The sequence below is a fragment of the Erpetoichthys calabaricus genome, chromosome 14, assembly GCF_900747795.2.
Source record: "Erpetoichthys calabaricus chromosome 14, fErpCal1.3, whole genome shotgun sequence".
Classification (NCBI taxonomy): Eukaryota; Metazoa; Chordata; class Cladistia; order Polypteriformes; family Polypteridae; genus Erpetoichthys; species Erpetoichthys calabaricus.
The window spans coordinates 107,661,912-107,681,589 of NC_041407.2; the positions used below are offsets into that span (position 1 = coordinate 107,661,912).

At 37.7% G+C, this 19,678-nt stretch overlaps 1 protein-coding gene across 4 annotated transcripts in view; it reads left to right on the top strand.

The window, feature by feature from the left end:
• kansl1b (KAT8 regulatory NSL complex subunit 1b) overlaps nt 1-19,678 on the top strand; it is a 174,072-nt gene extending 154,394 nt beyond the window's left edge. For all 4 annotated transcript variants that reach the window (XM_028819824.2, XM_028819823.2, XM_028819826.2 and 1 more), the window contains exons 3-15: nt 2,582-2,723; nt 3,901-3,996; nt 5,464-5,558; nt 5,768-5,963; nt 7,030-7,198; nt 8,326-8,508; nt 12,217-12,405; nt 12,603-12,757; nt 13,661-13,779; nt 14,644-14,701; nt 15,349-15,461; nt 17,243-17,495; nt 17,616-19,678. In XM_028819824.2, the coding sequence (XP_028675657.1) occupies nt 2,582-2,723; nt 3,901-3,996; nt 5,464-5,558; nt 5,768-5,963; nt 7,030-7,198; nt 8,326-8,508; nt 12,217-12,405; nt 12,603-12,757; nt 13,661-13,779; nt 14,644-14,701; nt 15,349-15,461; nt 17,243-17,495; nt 17,616-17,834 (1,987 nt within the window). In that variant the 3' untranslated portion in view covers nt 17,835-19,678. The remainder of the gene's footprint in view (nt 1-2,581; nt 2,724-3,900; nt 3,997-5,463; nt 5,559-5,767; nt 5,964-7,029; nt 7,199-8,325; nt 8,509-12,216; nt 12,406-12,602; nt 12,758-13,660; nt 13,780-14,643; nt 14,702-15,348; nt 15,462-17,242; nt 17,496-17,615) is intronic.

Genomic DNA, 19,678 nt, shown 5'->3' on the forward strand with positions numbered 1-19,678 from the left:
CACGGGGAGAACATGCAAACTCCACGCAGGGAGGACCCGGGAAGCGAACCCAGGTCCCCAGATCTCCCAACTGCGAGGCAGCAGCGCTACCCACTGCGCCACCGTGCCGCCCCGGATTCATAAATGTTAAGTCATAATTACTATGTTAAAAGGCAACCAAGTTTTAATGAGTAGATGTTCAGAACAGTAATCTGAATGAAGAGGCAAATAACAGATAACTCTGCGCAGCAAAAAGCAAAACAGAGATGACTAAATTCGAGCTGTTTGGCTAACAAGGATGTGCATTTATAACCAGGACTGTGGAGTCAGAGACAATTTTGGGTACCTGGAGTCGGCAAAAATGTACTGACTCCGACTCCTAATAAATTTAAATTGTAATGAAAAAAAAATACAGCAAGTTCAAATGTCCCATTTCACAAACAATAGTCATAATTATGTACTTCTCTGATGCAAGAGTAAAGCCCAGTGCATAGTTGTTACTACTAGTGTGAAGTTCAGCTGAGCTATTATACAACCTGACATTCACATATTGTGGTTTGGATTATGGTACATTACAAAAAGTGTTTTCATTTTATTTCAGACTAGGGGGCTCTGCCCCCTGCACGCTTCGCTCGCCCACCCCCGGGTTTTGTTTACTGGATAAACAATTTAAAGAGATTATTTTCATGGGAATTGTTACATATGCATTATTTTCACTTTTACTTTAAAACTACAATATTTGTCCTTTATTTCCTGCCCCGGGCGTGGTTAAATCTGTTTCTTGCGTGATGTATAACGCTGCTCGCGTTGTAAAGTGAGGTGCTGAACTCACTCTTAAGGGCTCGTTTATACTTCTCGCTCCGAATGCGTACGCGCCCTCATCATGCTGCCACGCGTTCTCAGCATTCATTTGATGCGTCCTCTGAGCAGGTCCTCAGAAATTAACGCGATGCGTGCACAAGTTGCAGTACCAGCAAAAAGTCGGGGGGCGCAGTGTGCTTAAAGTTGGAATGTGACGTCAGAGTCTCTGTTTACTATCTACATGTGATAGAAAGCTTTGTGGATCCTACGAGATCGTTGTGCGCGCTTCGATGTTTGATGAATGATTCAATGTGGCGAAGCAAAATGCCGACATACAGATGTATTCGTGGTGCTTTTTATATTCAAGCGTCGCATATTCCCGATCATAATGACACAATACATTTTAAAAGTCTCACATACCGTCTTCTGTGCAGTCTTTTTTTCTTGGGCTTCCATCCTGTCCTGACAGCAGAGGATCACCAGCTATAGATCGCCACTTCGAACACATTAAATGTATGCACGCTAAGGAGATGCGCTTGGATCATCTGCTGGCTTGCAGCTGCTGCTGGCGAGCTGCGTGTTCTGCTTGTTCTTGTTTTAAGAGCTGGGAGCACATGAAGTGTGACTGCCAAAAGCATTCCAACAACTGCTAGGTTAGATGTCTGTGAACTTGTTTTAAATTGTTTGTAAGTAGGGCGTGACATGCAAAAGTCACCGTCTCACAGGTTTTGCTTCCTAAGGTTGTACTGTCTAGTCTCGTGTGTCGTCAAAGTGTCTCTCCGAGATGATCAGGTCTTATTCGCTTCGCTCCACCCCACCGGAGGCGCGCTATGCTCCTGCCACTTTGAGTCTCTCCCTCTCACGTTGTGAGGGGGGAGCTGAATGCACACTAAGGAGATGCGGACGGATCAGCTACTGGCTTTGTTCTCCTGCTGCCAAGGTGCATGTTCTGCTTGTCGCGCTGCGCGTCGATCATTTAAAAGCCTGCACAGCAGCTGTCCTTCTGTCTCACCGTCTTGTCTTGCGTGATGTCAAATTGTCTTCCAAGAAGATCATGTCTTGTCTCCCTGCCAAGATTTGTTTTTATAATAGATAGATATAATGTGTTTAACAAGTTCATTTGAGTGTAAACAAGTGTAATGATGTAGATGTGTACTGTGGTCTGATGTGTGTTCAGGGGTTCTTGTCTTTCGTTTAAGCTGGCCAATACGGTAGAGTCAGCTTCCTAGCCAGTAGTTCTATGGTTAAATGACGTGTATGTTGCCTTCCTTTAATCAACATGGAAAATACTTCAGCATATTAAATACAGAGGAGTCTGAGTCAGAAGTACCGGAAACTAAGGAGTCGGAGTTGAAGGATTTATCTACCGACTCCACAGCCGTTTATAACTGTAGATAGGAAGCTGTAGGAACCTTACAATCTTGTAAGAAGAATCCAGATGAGATGCTTGGACAGCAATTATCTAGATGAACAAGCAACAAATGGACTGAACAGTCTCCTGTTGTTCATCATATTTGTTTTGTTCTAAGATGGTGCAGCTCTTTGTATTAACTGTGAAATACAAAGTGCCCTTGGTAATCTCAAAACAAATTAATTATGTATTTTGCAGGGTGTCAAAGCAGTGAAAATCACCACATTCTGCCAACTAACCCTGAGTTTGCTTTCTTTTATGCTAGTAACAAGGTCACAAGTATTAACATTAGAGCTTCACTTCACTTGAATGTCATTCCAGGATTCTTCCTTTCTGCCTCTCAATTGAGAATTTTATGAGCACCTCAAGAATGTAACAATTTGTTTTCAGGTGGAAAAGGGCAGAAGGCAGATTCGCTATGGAGAGGGCCTCCATTGTAAGCTACTGGAACTGGCTGCAAGCTCATATTTCCGATCTGGAGTATCGAATCCGACAGCAAACGGATATCTACAGGCAGATTCGTGCAAACAAGGTTGGTAAAGACTTGTATAGCAGACACCTCTGCTTCCTTTTAAAATGCACATTTGTTTGAGGCTAACTTACTTAAAAGCTACCTGCACTGTTTTCTATCTAAAACTTTCTCATCTTTCTTCATATTATTTTACCAGGCTTTTATTCTCATTAATGTTTCTTTCTTGCCTTTTTTTTTTTTTTTATATATAAACATGTCATGTTTTCTAAGCTTTGATGCTGGCCTTGTATTAGCTTGGGACCTGACATGAGTTTCAAAAGACTGACAAGTATTGGGAGTACCTATCTTGATGTTTGTATGTGTTAAGTAAACCACAGTCCTTACTAAAGCTGATATTGTGACTACTTAACAGTCAAAAATGTTAATATAACGAGATATATCTAATATTTATAAATATCCATCCTTCACAAACATGACATAACCTGGAATGGGAACAATTAAAACAAACAGCTAGCAAATTTTATCTCTGATGTTAGGACTCTGTGGTGTATCTTTTTCTAAAGCCATCGTCTATGAAGATGGATCTTTTCAAGTCCAATATAAAGTCGGACTCGTGCAGTGTACTGGGTACATTTGATTTATCATAGTAATGGACATATGTAACACAAATGTTTTTTTCCTAGTCATTCAAGTTCTATCACTCCATGAATGTGACACCATCCCATTTCTCAAATTAATAATCCATTTTATTTATATAGCTCCTTTCCCTTTATGTAAGCAGACAATGGACAAGAAACCTTAATACTGCACTTGCAATTTATGATGGGAGTATGGCCAATCTGGTTATTGTGGAAGGTTTTCACATCAAAAGTTTATTCCATCTTAGAGAAACCTTGCACTAATTTTGCCACATTTCTTCTCCATTTTGATTCAAACCCTACCCTCAATCCCACACCTCAACAGTGTTGTTAGCATATATATGGTTGGGGACTAGATTATGGAAAGAAGTAATGCTATTCCACAAAAGCTGTATAGACTTGTACCTACTGCTGCCAATCTCCTTAAATCTGTCAGAGTGTCTGGATGTGCAAGTTACTGGCTAGAAGATATTACTATCGGAGCAAACCCTTATTCTTACTGCTTTCTTTTGGATAGTAGTATTTTCTGTGCTTTGATAGTGTATTCTACAGGGATGAAATTTAGTCTTTGGTTTATATATTGTCTTTTTTTTAATCAGGGCTTGCTGCTGCTTGGCGATGTTACTTCTGATTCTCCAGCTGAAGATGTTGTGAATGTGAATTTGGAGGCCAGTGGATGCAGACAAATTGCACTGGTCAGTTTTATTTTTTTTGAATAAGGCTGAGAAAATATTTGAAAATCATTTTCTTACTCCAGTTTTGGTGTTTTTATGGAAGGTAATTTTTTTATAGATATCGATGCTTAGATTTCTTATGCATTAAGCACTCCAGGTTCCAGTGATGACCCCAAGAGCAACTCATAATTAGCAAATGGAAAGAGAGAGCCTTTACTGATACTACTTATGTCAGTCAGAGGTTTTAAGGTTTATAGTTGTCTTGTCAGTTAAGAATCTAATTCTTATGCACCTGTAAAACTCAAATACAAATTCTCTTAATGTTTTAATGATGGTACTGAAATATTTCATGCACATTTTAAAAATAGCTTTCACAGCATGTATCCTGTCCTGTGACATCTGTCTAAGCCAGGTTAAAATGTTTTTATGCTTTATTGGCTTGTTGGCTTTGTATCCTGCCATTGGTTGCACAGTTGAGCGAAATAAATTTCATATTCCTATGAGAATGTACATGGTGCTGTACCTGGTGAAGTACATTAAATTATATGTGGATGTTAAGAAATACTTAGTAACGCAAATGATTTATGGAAATTTTACTGATACTAAGTTGCTAAGAAAAATGTTTTAACTTGGTTTGGCAACTACACAATTATATCAGCTTATTTAATGATACCATGATGTCTCCAACTTATTGTACACATTAAAAAGCCACAAAAAGTAAGTATCCTATGACAACAAGTTTTAGGATGCTTGTTTTTTTGTGGCTTTTTAAAGTGACATCATTGAATTTGTCTGTGTAATGTTAACCTGATCACATTGTTTTACTTTTGCATCTCTCAATGGCTTATTGCCATTTTTAGAGAGCCTAACTTTATGGCTTTAATTAAATCATGACTTTCATTTTTAAAAATGTGCACTCTGCTTATTTTTGCAAGTGTATCTAATGTGTTTCTCTAGTTGTGTAAGCTGTGATTTTTTTTTTTTTTTTTTTTTTTTTTTGGTTTGTGTAGCCTGCCATTGTCGTCTTGTGCTGCAGCATCAGGGAGTTGTTGGGCATGAGGCAAGAGTGTGGTCTAGTCCCCAGTTTTTAATCCATACTGCAAATAAAAAATTGTATTGAATCAAACAAAACAATTAAAGCAAGTGCATTTGGGGTGGCTTGCAGAGATCTTTCAGATCTTCATGATGAAACAGGCTGTAACCATTCAGTGACCTTGACATAACCACAGGCTTTGTTGAGGCATTACTAGGCTAATGCAGACCACCAGTAGTAGAATAGAAACTTAAGTGCCAAAAAAATGTCCTAGCTAATTCCAGGAAGTCTTCAGGGAGGGGAAAAAATTAGACCTAAAATAACATGAACTAAGCCTAGCTTCATTCTCTGTTATTTGGTTAGTAAAGTGACTGTTTGGTAGTTTTAGTTTGCTCCTTTTTAACTGTACTTTTTTAGTTCTGTACCTTTCAGTTATTTTGCGTATTTTCTTTCAGGACAACCAGATGTTGGAAGTGGAGAGTGCATCGCCAAACCCCGTTCCTTTAAAAGCGTATGTCTCAAGTAAACCAGTCAATGGAGTTGTTAACAGGTAAGCTAATCTTTTAGTTTTGTAGATACAGCTGACTAGAAGTGCTTGTCATCTTTTATATGGATCAGCAACATAAAGCTCTATATCTAGCAATCCTTCAGTACTTTGGAGAAATCTTACTTATTTTAATATCCTTATAACCAGTAAGAAATGTAAGAAATTTTAAGTATATTTTTTCTAGCAATTAAATTTTTTTTTTTTTTTCTTAGTTTTTACCCCAGCTTCACATCCACTGGATCACCGGACAGCTCTGATACAGAAGACACATTCACCAAGAAACAACGTTTAAACTTGACTTCCACATCGTTGGATAGCACATGTGTGGCAGCAAGAACACGGCCTATAGTTAGCTGCAAAAAACGGCGCCTGGTTCGACCAAGTAGTGTCATAAATCTAAACAGAAAGGTGTGTATTAGATTTTTTTTAAAATTCATCCTCCTTTCCTGCAAGTCAGTAAAATATTTCTTACATCAACAAATAAGAATAGTTTCTTATGGTCACCTTAAAATTTATACTAATACATGGAAGATCAATGCTCTTTTTTAAAATGTAGACCCTTGTTTTATAAGCGAGTTTAATAGCCTTTAACTTAATGTAGTGTAACTGTTTGCTCATATAAAAAAAAAATGTAATTTTCAAAAACTGTCAAATCTTCTTGATACTGCATTTCCGTATGTTTAAAAATGTCTGCTTTTCAAGGGTGCCCTCTAGTGTTACGCTCTATAGCTTTCATATTGTTAGGTTAAAAAAAATGACAAAGGATCTAAGAAACAGATGATGTGGGTGTTAATCATGGCTTGCCAGAATCACAACAATTGAGTAATTGTGACATAATATATGTTTGCAATGTATTATATTTATATTTATTAATTCTGAGGAAGTAGTATTTAAAGGAATACTTTGATTTATTTTTGGTATCTGTAAAGTACTTCAAAAGCCTCCAAGATGGCTGCCCTATACTGAAGCTATATCGTAATAGATAATCTAGGAGCCCAGTGGGAGTTCCAGAGAGCAGTGGCGGAGTCTTTTCTGTATCAGGGTGTAATGCATCAAATTGTGTCTGATTAGAACTGTATTTCCCTTTTTTTGAGAAATTTGGTCTTTATGATCTTTCTGTCTCTAAATTAGTTGTCATTGGTAAATATGATTCAGTAAAAGCAGCACCCTGGCAGAGAAGTTTTACAGTACTGCATTGTTTTTTTTTCTGTATGGTAGATATTCTTGTAACAGTTTTATACTTTGTTTTTCAATGTTTTAAATAATCTGTCCATCTTACACAACATTCTGTTTTATTCCAATGCACATAATCCTTTGCCACAGCACATCTACAGCTAGATTTGGCCACATTTTTTAACAAATAGATTTGTGATTAGTATGTTCATGGGATTAACATTTCAAATCATTTTATAGTACATTAGTGTGTTTCATACATTTCTCTTGGCTGAATTATCTGACCATATCCTCTCTCTAGGTTCAGCGTGCCTCTGTTCCTCGCTGTAGCTGTGACATCAACCCTTCCTGTGTAATGTGTGGCAATCGAGCTTCACAGTTCACAGCGGAATCCAGTTATGATGCACCAATTATGGAAAGGCTGTCCCAGTTTGATCCCTGTCTTCACCCCATTCTTTCTTTTCCTGATGGTAAGAATTTAATATTGTTTTCACGCATATTTAGATTAATAATGAAGTCTAGAGCTGGTGTGTTTCTGCAAACTTTATCATATTTTTTAAAAAGAAAACAGTAATGGATAAATAAAACACAATGCATTAGATGTTCTTAGATGCAGCAGTGATTTATAATGTTTAATCTAAGCAATAAAGATAAACTCTGAAACCTAAAAGGTAATGCTTGCATATATAGCACAGATATATTACAGATTTTTCTTGCCTTGTGCCTTGCAAGTTAAGGTATTAATGGAAATTTAAGCATAAAGCATTTTGTTTCACAAATTCAGAGTATACTGGCAAACTTGTCCTGCAGATTTTTTGATCAGTGGTAGTGATGCCTTTGATTTGTTGCATTTAAATGAGCACTGCATGCAAATATGCAAAATGATCAGCGACAACCTTGTAATTTAGAAATCAAACTGAGCAAACATTTCTACTTCAGGGCCCAAAAATACATAAAGCTTTGTTTATTGACATTTAAATACTAGCACACATTGAGAAACACATGCACTGCTGAAATTGCACAGAAAATTGTTACAAACACTTGTGAAGAATGGGCTTCAAACGCAAAATGCAAAATCTAGCAACAAGTAAATAAAAATGTGGTTCTGAGGCTAAACAATTAATAATCCGATTTAATAAAATTAAAATCAGTGGTTTATAAAGTTGACCCAACTGAATTATTTAGATTAAGTAAGGAATCAGGTGGTTGAGGACCTGTTCATACAAAAAGTTGTGAGAATTTGGAACAAGCTGGCAACTTCAAAAAAGTATCTGGGTGAGGTACTGGAACAGCTTAGCTAGTGAAACAAGCTGAATGATGTCTGTCATGTTTATGCAACTGCTAATATTTTGGGGGTTTTTTTTTTTTTTTTTTTTTTTTTTTTTTGTTCTTTAAGAAAAATTGCTTCCAATGCCTACGGAAATCTTATAAAATTTGAAAGTCTAAAACAAAAAAAATTACCCAGCAGTCATTTTTATTAGTCTGTCAGAGAAAAACAGATATGTGTATTGCAGTGAATGTGGGTTTTTTTTGTATTTGTCCAGTATGTTCTCTGTGACTGTTGTTATAACTACAGTTTCTCTCTCCTGCATTTCAGACGTTTCCTTGAACCTGCACTTCCAAGGAGTTTTGAAATCACACTGGCAAAATAAACCTCTAGAAAAAATCAAACCCCCCAAAAAACTGTCTCTCAAACACAAAATATCCCTATCCAGCAAAACGCCAGACACAGCTTCCAAAGAAAAACATAAACTTGGAAATTCTTTACTTGCAGCTGTTCGTGAGTATTTTGTTCAGTTGTTCTTGTATTTTGATCAGTTTTTTGACGACTGTCTTCACAATTTACTTTTTGGTAATACCTTAATAATCAACTAAAAATTAATATGTTAAGTACTTGTTTTGCCAATTAGGTGAGGCGTATTAATGTAAACAATCACATTTACTATAAAGGATCCTTACTGCATAAATGGAAAGTTTCTTATTTTGTTCAGAGTTGTCATAAAGATTGTGATTAATGTTTAGCTTCTGTTTTGAGAATATCACTCATTGTGATAGAGCAGAACTTTATAAAATAACTACCTTTATAGGTTTATTTTACCATTGTAGTATTCAATAACAGTTATTAATCCTAGAAAGTATAGTTCATGGGGAAGTGGCAATTTACTGAATGTTTTTTTCACTTGATTGCATTGCTTTTTGTGTGTTCAGAACCTCAGCAGTCAGTATATTAAAAAACAAAAATTAGGCATGTGTTCATTTAAATAATTTGTTTGTCAAATTTAGCCATTTAATAGTTATAAATTAGTGCATTTCAGTGATGATATAACAGCATGCACTTTAGTGCATTTCAGTGATGATATAACAGCATGCACTTAAGAGTTTATAGGTGATAAGTTTAGCTGTTCTGCTTCTGAATTAATTTAATTAGCATGTGACAGGAACACCTCATTAGAAGATTGTGTAACTCCACAACACTGGGGAAGCTGTGAAATCAAAATTTTAGCAAAGCTTGGGTAGTTTTAAAAGCGTGTAATCCTGTGCATTGTATTTTGGTGTTAGGCAGCAATTGAGCATTCATGGCAGTAAATTGAAAATAAAACTGATGTGTAACATGTTTGTGCAGCAAATTGCCCAAACTCACTTTAGAACCTTGGATGTCACAAGAATTGTGCACTGATGTCATGAAAGAAACATGGCGATCTTTAAAGGGAGGTATGATTACAGAAACACTGAGTGCTAAAACAATTATCAATGCTTAATAAGTGTAATTTTATTAGTGCAGTGACTATGCCAGATGTAACATTATTTCCACGTTAAAGAATAAAAAGGGAGCTATAGTATTGTCTAATGTTTCACAAATTCTAGCTATAGAGTACTGTGCTAGCATAACATACATAGAAGACAAAGTAATATTCCTGATCAGTTGCACATTCTAGAACAGTTCTAGATTTTTAAGCTGTATTACAGCTGCCCTACCTTGCATTAAAGGTTTATAGATGGTATGGAAGATAAGTGTACAGGTATTCTTGAGTTATAACAAACCCTAATTAAGCCAAGAGAGACATTCATTAACTAGAATAATTAATAAACACAATGGTACAGGATCTCAGGGACATAAAGGTGCAGAAGTAAACCATAGAATTACAAAAACCCCAGAGCTGCTCTGCGCTCTGCCTATCTAAACTGGTTTACCCCAAAAGTCTGGGTATGGGTAGCTTTTGGTTCGTCTCCCTAGTTGTACTTTATAGTCACACCAGTCCCCTCCTGCTGACACCTTTACTCTATGTACTGGAACATCGCCTGCTTCTCCTACTTGTCAAAACCTTTTCACTCAGTTCAAATCAGCATGGAGGGAGGTTTCATCATCTGCCCAGGAACTGTTCATGAGGTGGTTCCTTAAACTTACAGCAAGGGTCCAGACTGACCCTGGGCTCCTCTTGCCAGAACATCAGATGTCCCTGCAGTCCAGAATCCCACCTGAAGATGCCAGGCCTGTCCCAGGTCACCTGTGTGTACTGATGTGTACCAAGCAGCCAAATATCTAACGTAAGGGTACACCCTTGTCAAAACTGTCGCCTACCAGACTGAGGCAGTAAAGGCACCAACTTTACTGACTTCCAAAAACCTTCCTCAAGCCCAGTGTTCCAGTTGTTAATGCTTCCAGGGCACCTGCATAAATACTATGTACTAATAGACATACTACTTAAATCACTCATTTATTAGAGGATCAGACAACTTTACCCGGTGATGATTACGTTGATATTTTAGAAGTACATATTCCCACTGTCTCCAGGATGCTTACCTTGTTCTTAAACTTTAAGGGTCCCTTGATTATGATTACTTCCTCAATACACCTCAACCTAAGGTTGGGAATATAAATAACAAGCTGCTTAATTTGCATTTGATACCAGCTTAGGTGGAAAGCCAAGATAAATTAATCAAGTTTATAGAAACAGAGGCACTTGGACTGAATACTGTCTTCAGGAGATTTGTGGTAGATAAAGTTTAATATAAGTAAGGGAAAGATATTACACATAGGAAGTAAAATGTTGGAAGATCTGACTTTTGACAGAAGTTGTGATGAAAATTACTTGGGAAGTGTAGTGTACTTATCACTATCTACATCCAGACAATGCAGAATTCATTGAGATGGGTAATAAAAAGTTAGGTTATATAGCACAATGTGTAGAGTGCAAGTTCAATGAGGGTATGCTTAGTGAGGTCTCACCTGGAGTATTGTGTACAATTTTAGTCTTTAAGTCTCAGGCAACAAAAAAGATACATCAGCCTTCGAGAAAGAGAGACTAGGCTAATTCTAGGACTAAGTGTGGTCAGGAGAGATTGAAGGAATTGAATCTTTTCAATTTAAGTAAACTGTGATCAAGAGGTAACAATATGTTTGAAGTGTTTAAAATGATGTGTGAAATTAGTATGGTTGATCCAGGCTGTAAATGTAAAGTTAGCACACATCTTACAAAGCTTTTCACACAGAGAACTATAGACACATGGAGTAAATTGCCAAGTCGTGTGATGGAGAGTAGGACTTTAAGGACCTTTAAAACGTAACTTGCTGTTATTTTGGAAAATTAGGTGGGGAAAGGATGGCTATGTTGAAATGAATGGCCTGTTCTCATCAAATTTTTTTGTTATGTTCTAGAGCCTCCAACTTGATGGCACCTGATGTCACTAGCAAACTTACTATAATTTGTTATCCTGTACAGCATTTCACAGATTGCAACAGTACTCCTCCTCAGCTCCCCCATCATAATAGAATCAAATTGTTTTACAGATGTGATCAAAAAAAGTAAAACCCTGTGGGTTGCTCTGTACTTCGGTATTTGAAATTTTAACTGATATAATGATACAGTGACACCACACTTAAGAAGACTAGTTCGAACCACATCTTTTATCATTACCAATTTGTGTATGTATTGACTTATTGGCATATTATGACCAGAACACACCTCCATTGTGGAGGTTTTATGGGCACAATCATCAGGGTAAACTCTGGGTTTGCTGGGAGAATTATATCTCTCATGGCCTGGGAGCACCTTGGGATCCCACAGTATGAGTTGGCAAATTTGGCTGGGGAAAGGGACATATGGGCCTCACTTCTAAGTCGGTTGCACCCGAGACCTTGTTTCGGATGAGAGATGGAAAATGAATGGCCAGAAAAATCCTGTAGTCTTTACAGTCATGTAAAGGAGACACTATACGGTGTCAGGAGAATGGAGGTTTTTATAAAAAACACAACTTGTATGCTACCATATCTGACACTGTACCTTTGTGCCTTTTGTTCATAATATTTTGGCATTTTAGCACAAATGAGCATTAGAATTAAGTTAAAAATTTCAATCTGATTTAAAGTGAAGTGCTGCCATTTTATGAGTTCTCATTAATTACAAGTTAATATTTGCAGACCGTTCTGTTTCAACAATGTGAATACACGTTTTTGATTTTTTTTGTCTGTTTTGAATAACTGGAACAGGTCTTTCACATCACAAGTTACGGACTGAGAAGATTCACCGGCAGCATATAGATGACTTGCTGAGTGCTTCAAAGTTGGAAAGAGCATCTGTATGTAAAGCTGTGGAACGTCCAACAGTGCTCACTCCCTCATCCTGTGATAAAAGCCACAAGAGGAGGCCAAGAGATCACTCCCTCGAGAGGACAGAAGGTACAAATTAGCTATGTAGCCAGTGCTTTTTAATCACCATTATTGTTCCAGTTGTTGTTTTTTTTAATTGATTGTTCTTGGTATTTTTCTCCACTTTTTAGTCATTTTATTACTTACTTTTTTTTTTAAACAATATTTATTCAGTCCCTCCAAAAGGTTTATATCTTTTTGTCTTTTGTATTTTCTCTCTGACCTAGTTGCTCCAAGGCACTTTGTGGACACAGAAAGTCCATGTTCGTCATTGGCAAGTTTGCAAACACGGGCCCACAGTCCTCTGATGAGACAGTTGTCCACATCATCTGAAAATTCCACACCGGTAGCTGCCAACAGTCAAAGTACTTCCAGCACACTGGTATGCACACGTTTTTTTTACTTTCTTGTATAAGAAGTATAGGGAAAATATTGTAAGCATCCAAAGATTTGATGTTGAGATTTTGATGAATCTTCACATTTTAGACCTCCCTGACTTTCTCATGTACAAAGTATAGGAAAAGTATTGGAATCCTCCAAAAATTCCATTTCAAGTTTTTGATTAGCCTCAATGTTTTAGACCTCCCTTAGTCTGAAAATACCATTTTTGGAATTATGTCTGTGTGACTGTCTGTCTCTGTGTGCATGTATGTATGTAAAAACAATATCCTGAGTACGCTTTCACTTAGGTCAGTCAAATTTTGCCTACAAGAATTAGGTACAAAACGAGGATTTCTGCTAACCGGAAGTAGTACTTTACCTTTTATTCATGCAGCTGCAGAGTCCGATTTATTCAAATTTACGTTTCTAATAATTGTTCGATATATATTTGATTTGATTTGTTGTGGATGGTTCACATAATATAAAAATATAATCATTGCCTTCCGGTTTACTCCTCAAATATCCGTCCCCATATCCGAGTATATGAGAAAGTCTAGACGAGACCACTCTCGATTTTTTGTTTTACTAATTATTTGTCCCCACATAGAGGCAAGTTGTAATAGAAGGAATTGCATAGACCCCATTGTATCAATTACACAAAATTGTTGAAAGGTAAACCAGCACTAAGAAACAGGCTAATGGAAATAAATGAGATTTATCTTCTTGTGAAGTGTGCAGCAAAACAATCGGAAGTTTTTAATAGGTTGGATTGTATGCTTCAAAAATGGAACCCAGCATGTGAAACACTTTCTTGTTAAGCCAGTCCTTACATTTTTTGTGTCCCAAAACAGCCAGATTGTCAGTTGCTCTTGCTTACATATCTGTTTTGTGTTTCACGTTTCAGCCTGTTCGGAGGCGAAGAGGTGAAAGCTCATTTGACATAAACAATATTGTTATTCCTATGTCAGTTGCCGCTACAACGAGAGTGGAGAAACTCCAGTACAAGGAAATCCTCACCCCAAGGTAGTAAAACAAATGTGTGCATGTATCTATGTATGTATGTAAAGGCTTTGTCACCTAAAACACATCAGTTCCCTGCTTTAGTATCTTGTCACTTAAGTTCTACAACCGTGCTTAGGTTTCAAAAAAGAACTGTTTCTACCATTGTGATTCCTATTACTTTGCATGGAGACTTATGTTAAATATAAATAATATACAGAAGCTTGAAGTCTTTATGGTAACTTTTAATTCTTTATCAATGCAAAACATTTCTTTTGGCATCAGCAATACACAAATCTTATGGTTTTACTTTAAGGTTGTGTGGGTTTATTTTTTATTTTGGAGGGCTACATTTTTTATAATTGTGACCAAAAGTCAAAAAGCGCTTATGAAAATGTCTTAGTGCAGTGCTGCTGATCTCCATTTGACTTTTTCTCATGAAGTTTCCATGTTGCTGTTCTTCAGTATTCCTGGTATCTCTCTCTCTCTCTCTCTCTCTCTCTCTGATACAGTAACATTGAGTATTTTCAGCCAATAAATTTCCTAGAAGATATGTGTCAAGAAGTGCTACTGGGGTTCCTTTATACTTAGAGCAATATATGCCTTTATAGTGCCTCACTGGGACTGCTTTGTGCATTTTTACTTTTACTAATGTCAGTTTTTCTTTTTAGTAATTAAGTGTGTATATTATAATATTTGCTTATTTAGTGACCATCTATGGAAAGCCAACCCCCCACTTGGTGAAAAGTTCTGTCTGTCATCTGTTTTCACCTAACTTATCAATAAAATGTTACAATAAATAGTGTTTACTGCTAAAAATGTTAAGCCCAGAACTTGAATACTCAACACTTTTGGTCAGTTGTTTCATTTTTCTAATTATTTCCCCAGTTGGAGAGAAGTGGACATTTGTTCACAACCAATTGCTGAAGAAGATGATGCTGCAGAGGTAAGAAAAAAATCTCAAACTCCTAAACCTTTATTAAAATAGAACCATTGAGTGCCTTTTATTGTGGTGTTCTTTTCAGCTGGACCTCTAGCAAGGTTCTGCTGGTTGGCTGTTCAAGTTCAACATGCCCGGTTATTTTTAATTTGCCAACTGCTTGAATCTGCATGCTGAAGGTGGAAGTCATGTTTCAACACTGGCAGTGCTATTTTTACACCATACACACCTATAAACTAAAAGTTGCCTAAAGAGCATTGACTCCGTAATTCCAAAACAGATTTGAGTTCTGAACGGTCTTATCTGCTTCAGACCTAAAAAGCACAAGATCTGCTCCATATTTGCAACCTTCAGATGCGTATTGCAAGCCTTGAATTAGAACAGATGTGTACAACATTGAATAAGGTGTTCTAAAGTAAAACACAACAATCCTGTGTTTTGTTTTTGTTTTTTTGCAAGTCTGCACCCATTACTAGAGTGTCGCCTTGAGTGATTAGCTCATTTTCCATCTGAATGGTCATTAAATACATGTAATTGCAGGGCATGGTGAGAAGATCATTTAAAGGAGCATTTAAAATTCCTAAATGTTTATTTCAAAGTGCAGCCTTATTTGTGCGGTATAGTTCAATTAAATGTTGCATCTCTCTGCCTAGGTTGAAGACTTGTCAGATGCCATGTTTGCTGCCATGCATTTGAAGTGTGAAGATCTGGAACGTTCACGGTGGACGTGGACAGCCAGTGCTCCAGCTCAGAGGCGAGGAAGCAGGTATGCCTTACACCTGTCATATGCTCATTATCTGTGACATTCAGGCCTGCCAAGGAGGGTTGAAACTCTTCTGCTGTATGCATTACTTTTTTTTTCTGGTAGTGGGTTGAACTTGCTTTTCTCCGTGTATTGCATTTTTAAGTATTTTTTGACACCACAGCCCATGCAATTTGTGTTTGCCATCGCCATTATTTTTTTTTGAAGAGCTGTCATCTTTAGTTTGGTCCAGAGAGCATACCTTTACGCAGTTGCACTTTGCTTTTACTGAACTATGTAATTGAAAGTCAAAACTCCCATGAAGGGAGACCTTGAGTTTGCTCTGTTGACAGCATCTATTTATTTAATATTAAAAATTTATTTATTTAAATGCACCTTCAAACCCCAAGTAGAATTTAATTTTTCTCATGAATTTATTCATTAAAGGGTAAGTTTGGTATTTTTCAAATTGAAGTTGTTTTTCCTTACTATGGTGTTTTATCTAATTTTTTTCTTCAGTAAAATATTTTATATAATTTTTAATACATTTTAATACACCATGCCTGTTCTTGCAATTTAAAATGACATCTAAAAGGTAATAGTACAAATGTGAAAACAAAGAATTTCAAATTTACCAAATGCATACATACTTAAGCCAAAAATGTCTGATTATTGATCCATGTCTAGACGTACTGTGTCTGTTGTCGTTTTTTAGAAAAAAAAAATAAGACCTGGATTTGCGATTTTCAAGGAAGTCCAGCTGTGCTCTTTGCCTTGTTGCCTTTCTCTCCCCATGGCAAACTTTAGCCTCCATGGTTGTTGTTTCCTGGAGTTTGTTTTGTGCGTTATATTTCCAACTATGAAGAAGCAGAAAGTCAGTGTTGTGTGTGGCTTTGTGCTTTCTTTACTTCTGTAGCTACCTACAATGGTTGCTGTGACCAGGGCCTGTATGCTCACATTAGGAACAACTGTGCCAAGAATCTATGAAAAAAGTTTATTAAAGTCTTTTCAAAAAATTGGCAACAGTATTTTAAATAATTAAAACACTTCAATTATAGGACAATTTCCTGTGCCAAATTAATACATACCATGCTTTTGGGAAAAAATAACTTCTTAATGTGAAAAATACTGAACTAATCCTTAAAAGAGAACCATGTTTAACCCCATGTGCTCTGTGGCACCTTACTCCACACTTCTGAACTCTTGGGATTAGTAGGTCCAGAAAGAAATTTTAGTGTCACTTTCTACCGTCTGTCCCAAGTATCACATTAATCTGCATCCGCCCAGCAAACGGTCCTCCAACTTGCAGGGAGAACTTGGGGGTTGGTGGCAGGGTTGGAACTACCGGGAAAAAATTAAAAAAACCTTCACATCACTCCAAAGCAACAGACAGGACTTTTTCTGTTCTCCACGGGAGTAGCTGCCTGCTTCCATTATGAAGGGGATGAGGAGAAAGCCCTCGGGAGCCTTATCCCCAGAAGAATCAAAACTGCCAGAGAACTAATGGGGATTGGTGCTGAGGCGTTGCTCGCTGTACTGCAGCACACAGGAACCAGGATCCCAATCTGTTTTGTCATGTGGTGGGTGCGGCAACATGTACCAGTGCATGTTCCCCAATCTGACCTGACCAGACTCTACCCTAATATTCCATGTGATAAAATTGCACCTCACTTTTTATGCTTTTCTGTTGGAGGGAAAGTGAAACGAGAACATGTCTCCTCCTCTTGTCTCTCTCTCTCTCTCTCTGAATCCCTTTTAATCCCTCCATCCCTCATGACTATAACGGAATGTTTTTCAATGTTTAGGTCATATAAGTCATTGGATGGAAGGACAACCCCACTGCTTGGGGGTACAAACCCCTCAACACCACAACCCTCATCACCTGATACTGGGCACTTCCATACGCTGCAAGACTTTGTTCCTATGCCTTCTCCATGCAGTCCTGCCAGTCCAGATCTGATTTCCAACCCATACACTCCTGGCTCACGGGATTCCCACCGGCCACAGTCCAGTGAAGACACGCGCTGCTCCACACCTGATTTAAGCTTTGAAGAACTGGTATGCATTTTTGTTGTTGGCTTCAAACCAGTGCACCAACTTATCTACTGCATTGCATGACACAATTTAATGCAACAAGCATTCAATTTTTTTTTTCTTTGTTTTTCTTCCCTTTTTTAGACCGTCCAGCCGTGGGAGAGGCGCAATTTTCCACTGCTGGATGATCCAGTGATTGATTGTGGGGACCACAGTGAGCTGCAGGATCGGCCTCCAAGAAACATTCGACGAGTCTCTGGTAGCAAACCTGTCAATAAAGAGACTGAGAATGAGACAGCACCACTGATAACGGAGGACACCAAACAGCGACTTCAGACAGCAATGCGAGCGGCTCACCGATGAACACAACGGAAGGACTTTTTTGCTTGTTTTTTTTTTTTTTTCTTTTTTTGTTTTTTTTTTTTTGTTTTTCTCCTTTTCCTTTTGGCATTAAAGATTCTGCTGTTTGATATTCAAACATCAGTCAGATTTTTCACAGTTTTTAGTGAACCTAAGGAAGTTTAGTATCTGTTTTTAAACCTTTTTTTGTCACCGAAATAAACATTACAGAGTAGGTTGAAAATTTAGGATGGACACATGGGGGGAGGGCTGGCATCCTTTTCTAATATATTAGGTGTACACTTATAGCACACTATGTAGCAGAGTTGAGGGGCTTGGACAAAGTTCTGAAAAGGGTGTTTTGTATCAGTAGTTCATGTCTGTGTCCCCATGGAGGTTTAGAGTGGAGTGACATTCAGTGACCTTCCCCACCCTTCTCTCACCCCCTGAACTCCAGCTTAGTGTGCCATTTCCTTATCTCCTGTACAAAAGCCTGCAAAGGAATTGTATCGAGCACTTGGATTCGAGTTTGTTATTTAGAATTGGGCACTGAGTGCCCTGTGGCTGTCTGCTGCTCTTTGTGCCCTCGTCTCGTTTAAGCTGAGTCTTCTGCAAAGCTCACATAAGTGTGGCTGTCTTTGCTTATGTACTTCCCATCTGCTCAGTAAACTCAAGATGTATATCTGTGTCTATATGTTTGTATATTTATGTTGACCTGAGGAGCCTTTAAATTGCTTTGTTATTTAGACTAAAATGTTTTTCTGTTGTCTTGGGCATGGAAGAAGACACCGGAAGTGTTTAGCACTTGTCACATGATTTTTTCCTTTGCTTCTTCAACACACTCAACATGCCAGTCAAAATTGTGTCACCGTTATCATGTGTTTGGGGTTTGCAGTTTTCATCATGCTGCCTTTTTTCATTAAACTGCTGAATGCTCAGAAACTTGTTTTATTTGTATGGCCAAAGTATGGAGACACATTCCTTTGTTCTGTAGCCAGCGTATTGGATGCAAGCTGGTGAGCAGGAGAGCTTTGGCGTGACTCTCACATTCTCTTTAAAAAGCAAGCCTGATTCTTTCTGTGTTTCTTCAAATAAAAATGAAACAAAAAAAGAACCCAAAGATGCCAAATCTACACCCAGCGCTCAGGTTTTTCAAATATGGGAATACAGAATCATTTCATGCCTACATGTTGCCGCCAGCACACATCAGCACTCACCCACCATCTTGACTGACCACCGCCACTCCTCTCTGTTACCCGAGTGGTACTAATCCGAAGCTGGAAGGGATGGCATGATTCCCAATGTATTGCCAGTTGCTATGCAAGCCGCTTTTTAAAATCTGTATTTTAACATGTGTTTTATGCCTCTCTTCATCCATGATCTGCTCCTACTTTATTTGTGTAGTCTTCACTTCAGCAGTTTTAAGTTTATGGCGCACTCTACAACGTTAGCCTTTATTTTGTGTAAATACTGAAATTTCATCTTGGAAGGGCAATATAAGAAAAATCCTGAGTTCTGCAGGGTTGTGTGGGATGGCTGGGGCCTCCTCTTTACTCTCCTCCCCTCCCGCCCCCTCTACCCCCAAATCACTCCACTGTAAACTGAGAAAAAAAAAAAAAATCTGAAAATAAAAAAAAGAGTTGCATTGTACTTTTTATTTCTTCTGTTTTGTTTCCATTTTTATTTTTTTTCCACCTGCCACTGGTATTTTGTCTCCAAAATGAAAGTCGTCTCATCTTTATCTGGATTACTGCACCATTCTGGGTTGTTAACTTCATGTTCCCAGTGGTGTGTCGTATAAAGCTGGCAATGTGACCTTTTTGTGTATATAACCTTCTAATAAGTCATTAAAATGTATTTAAATCAAA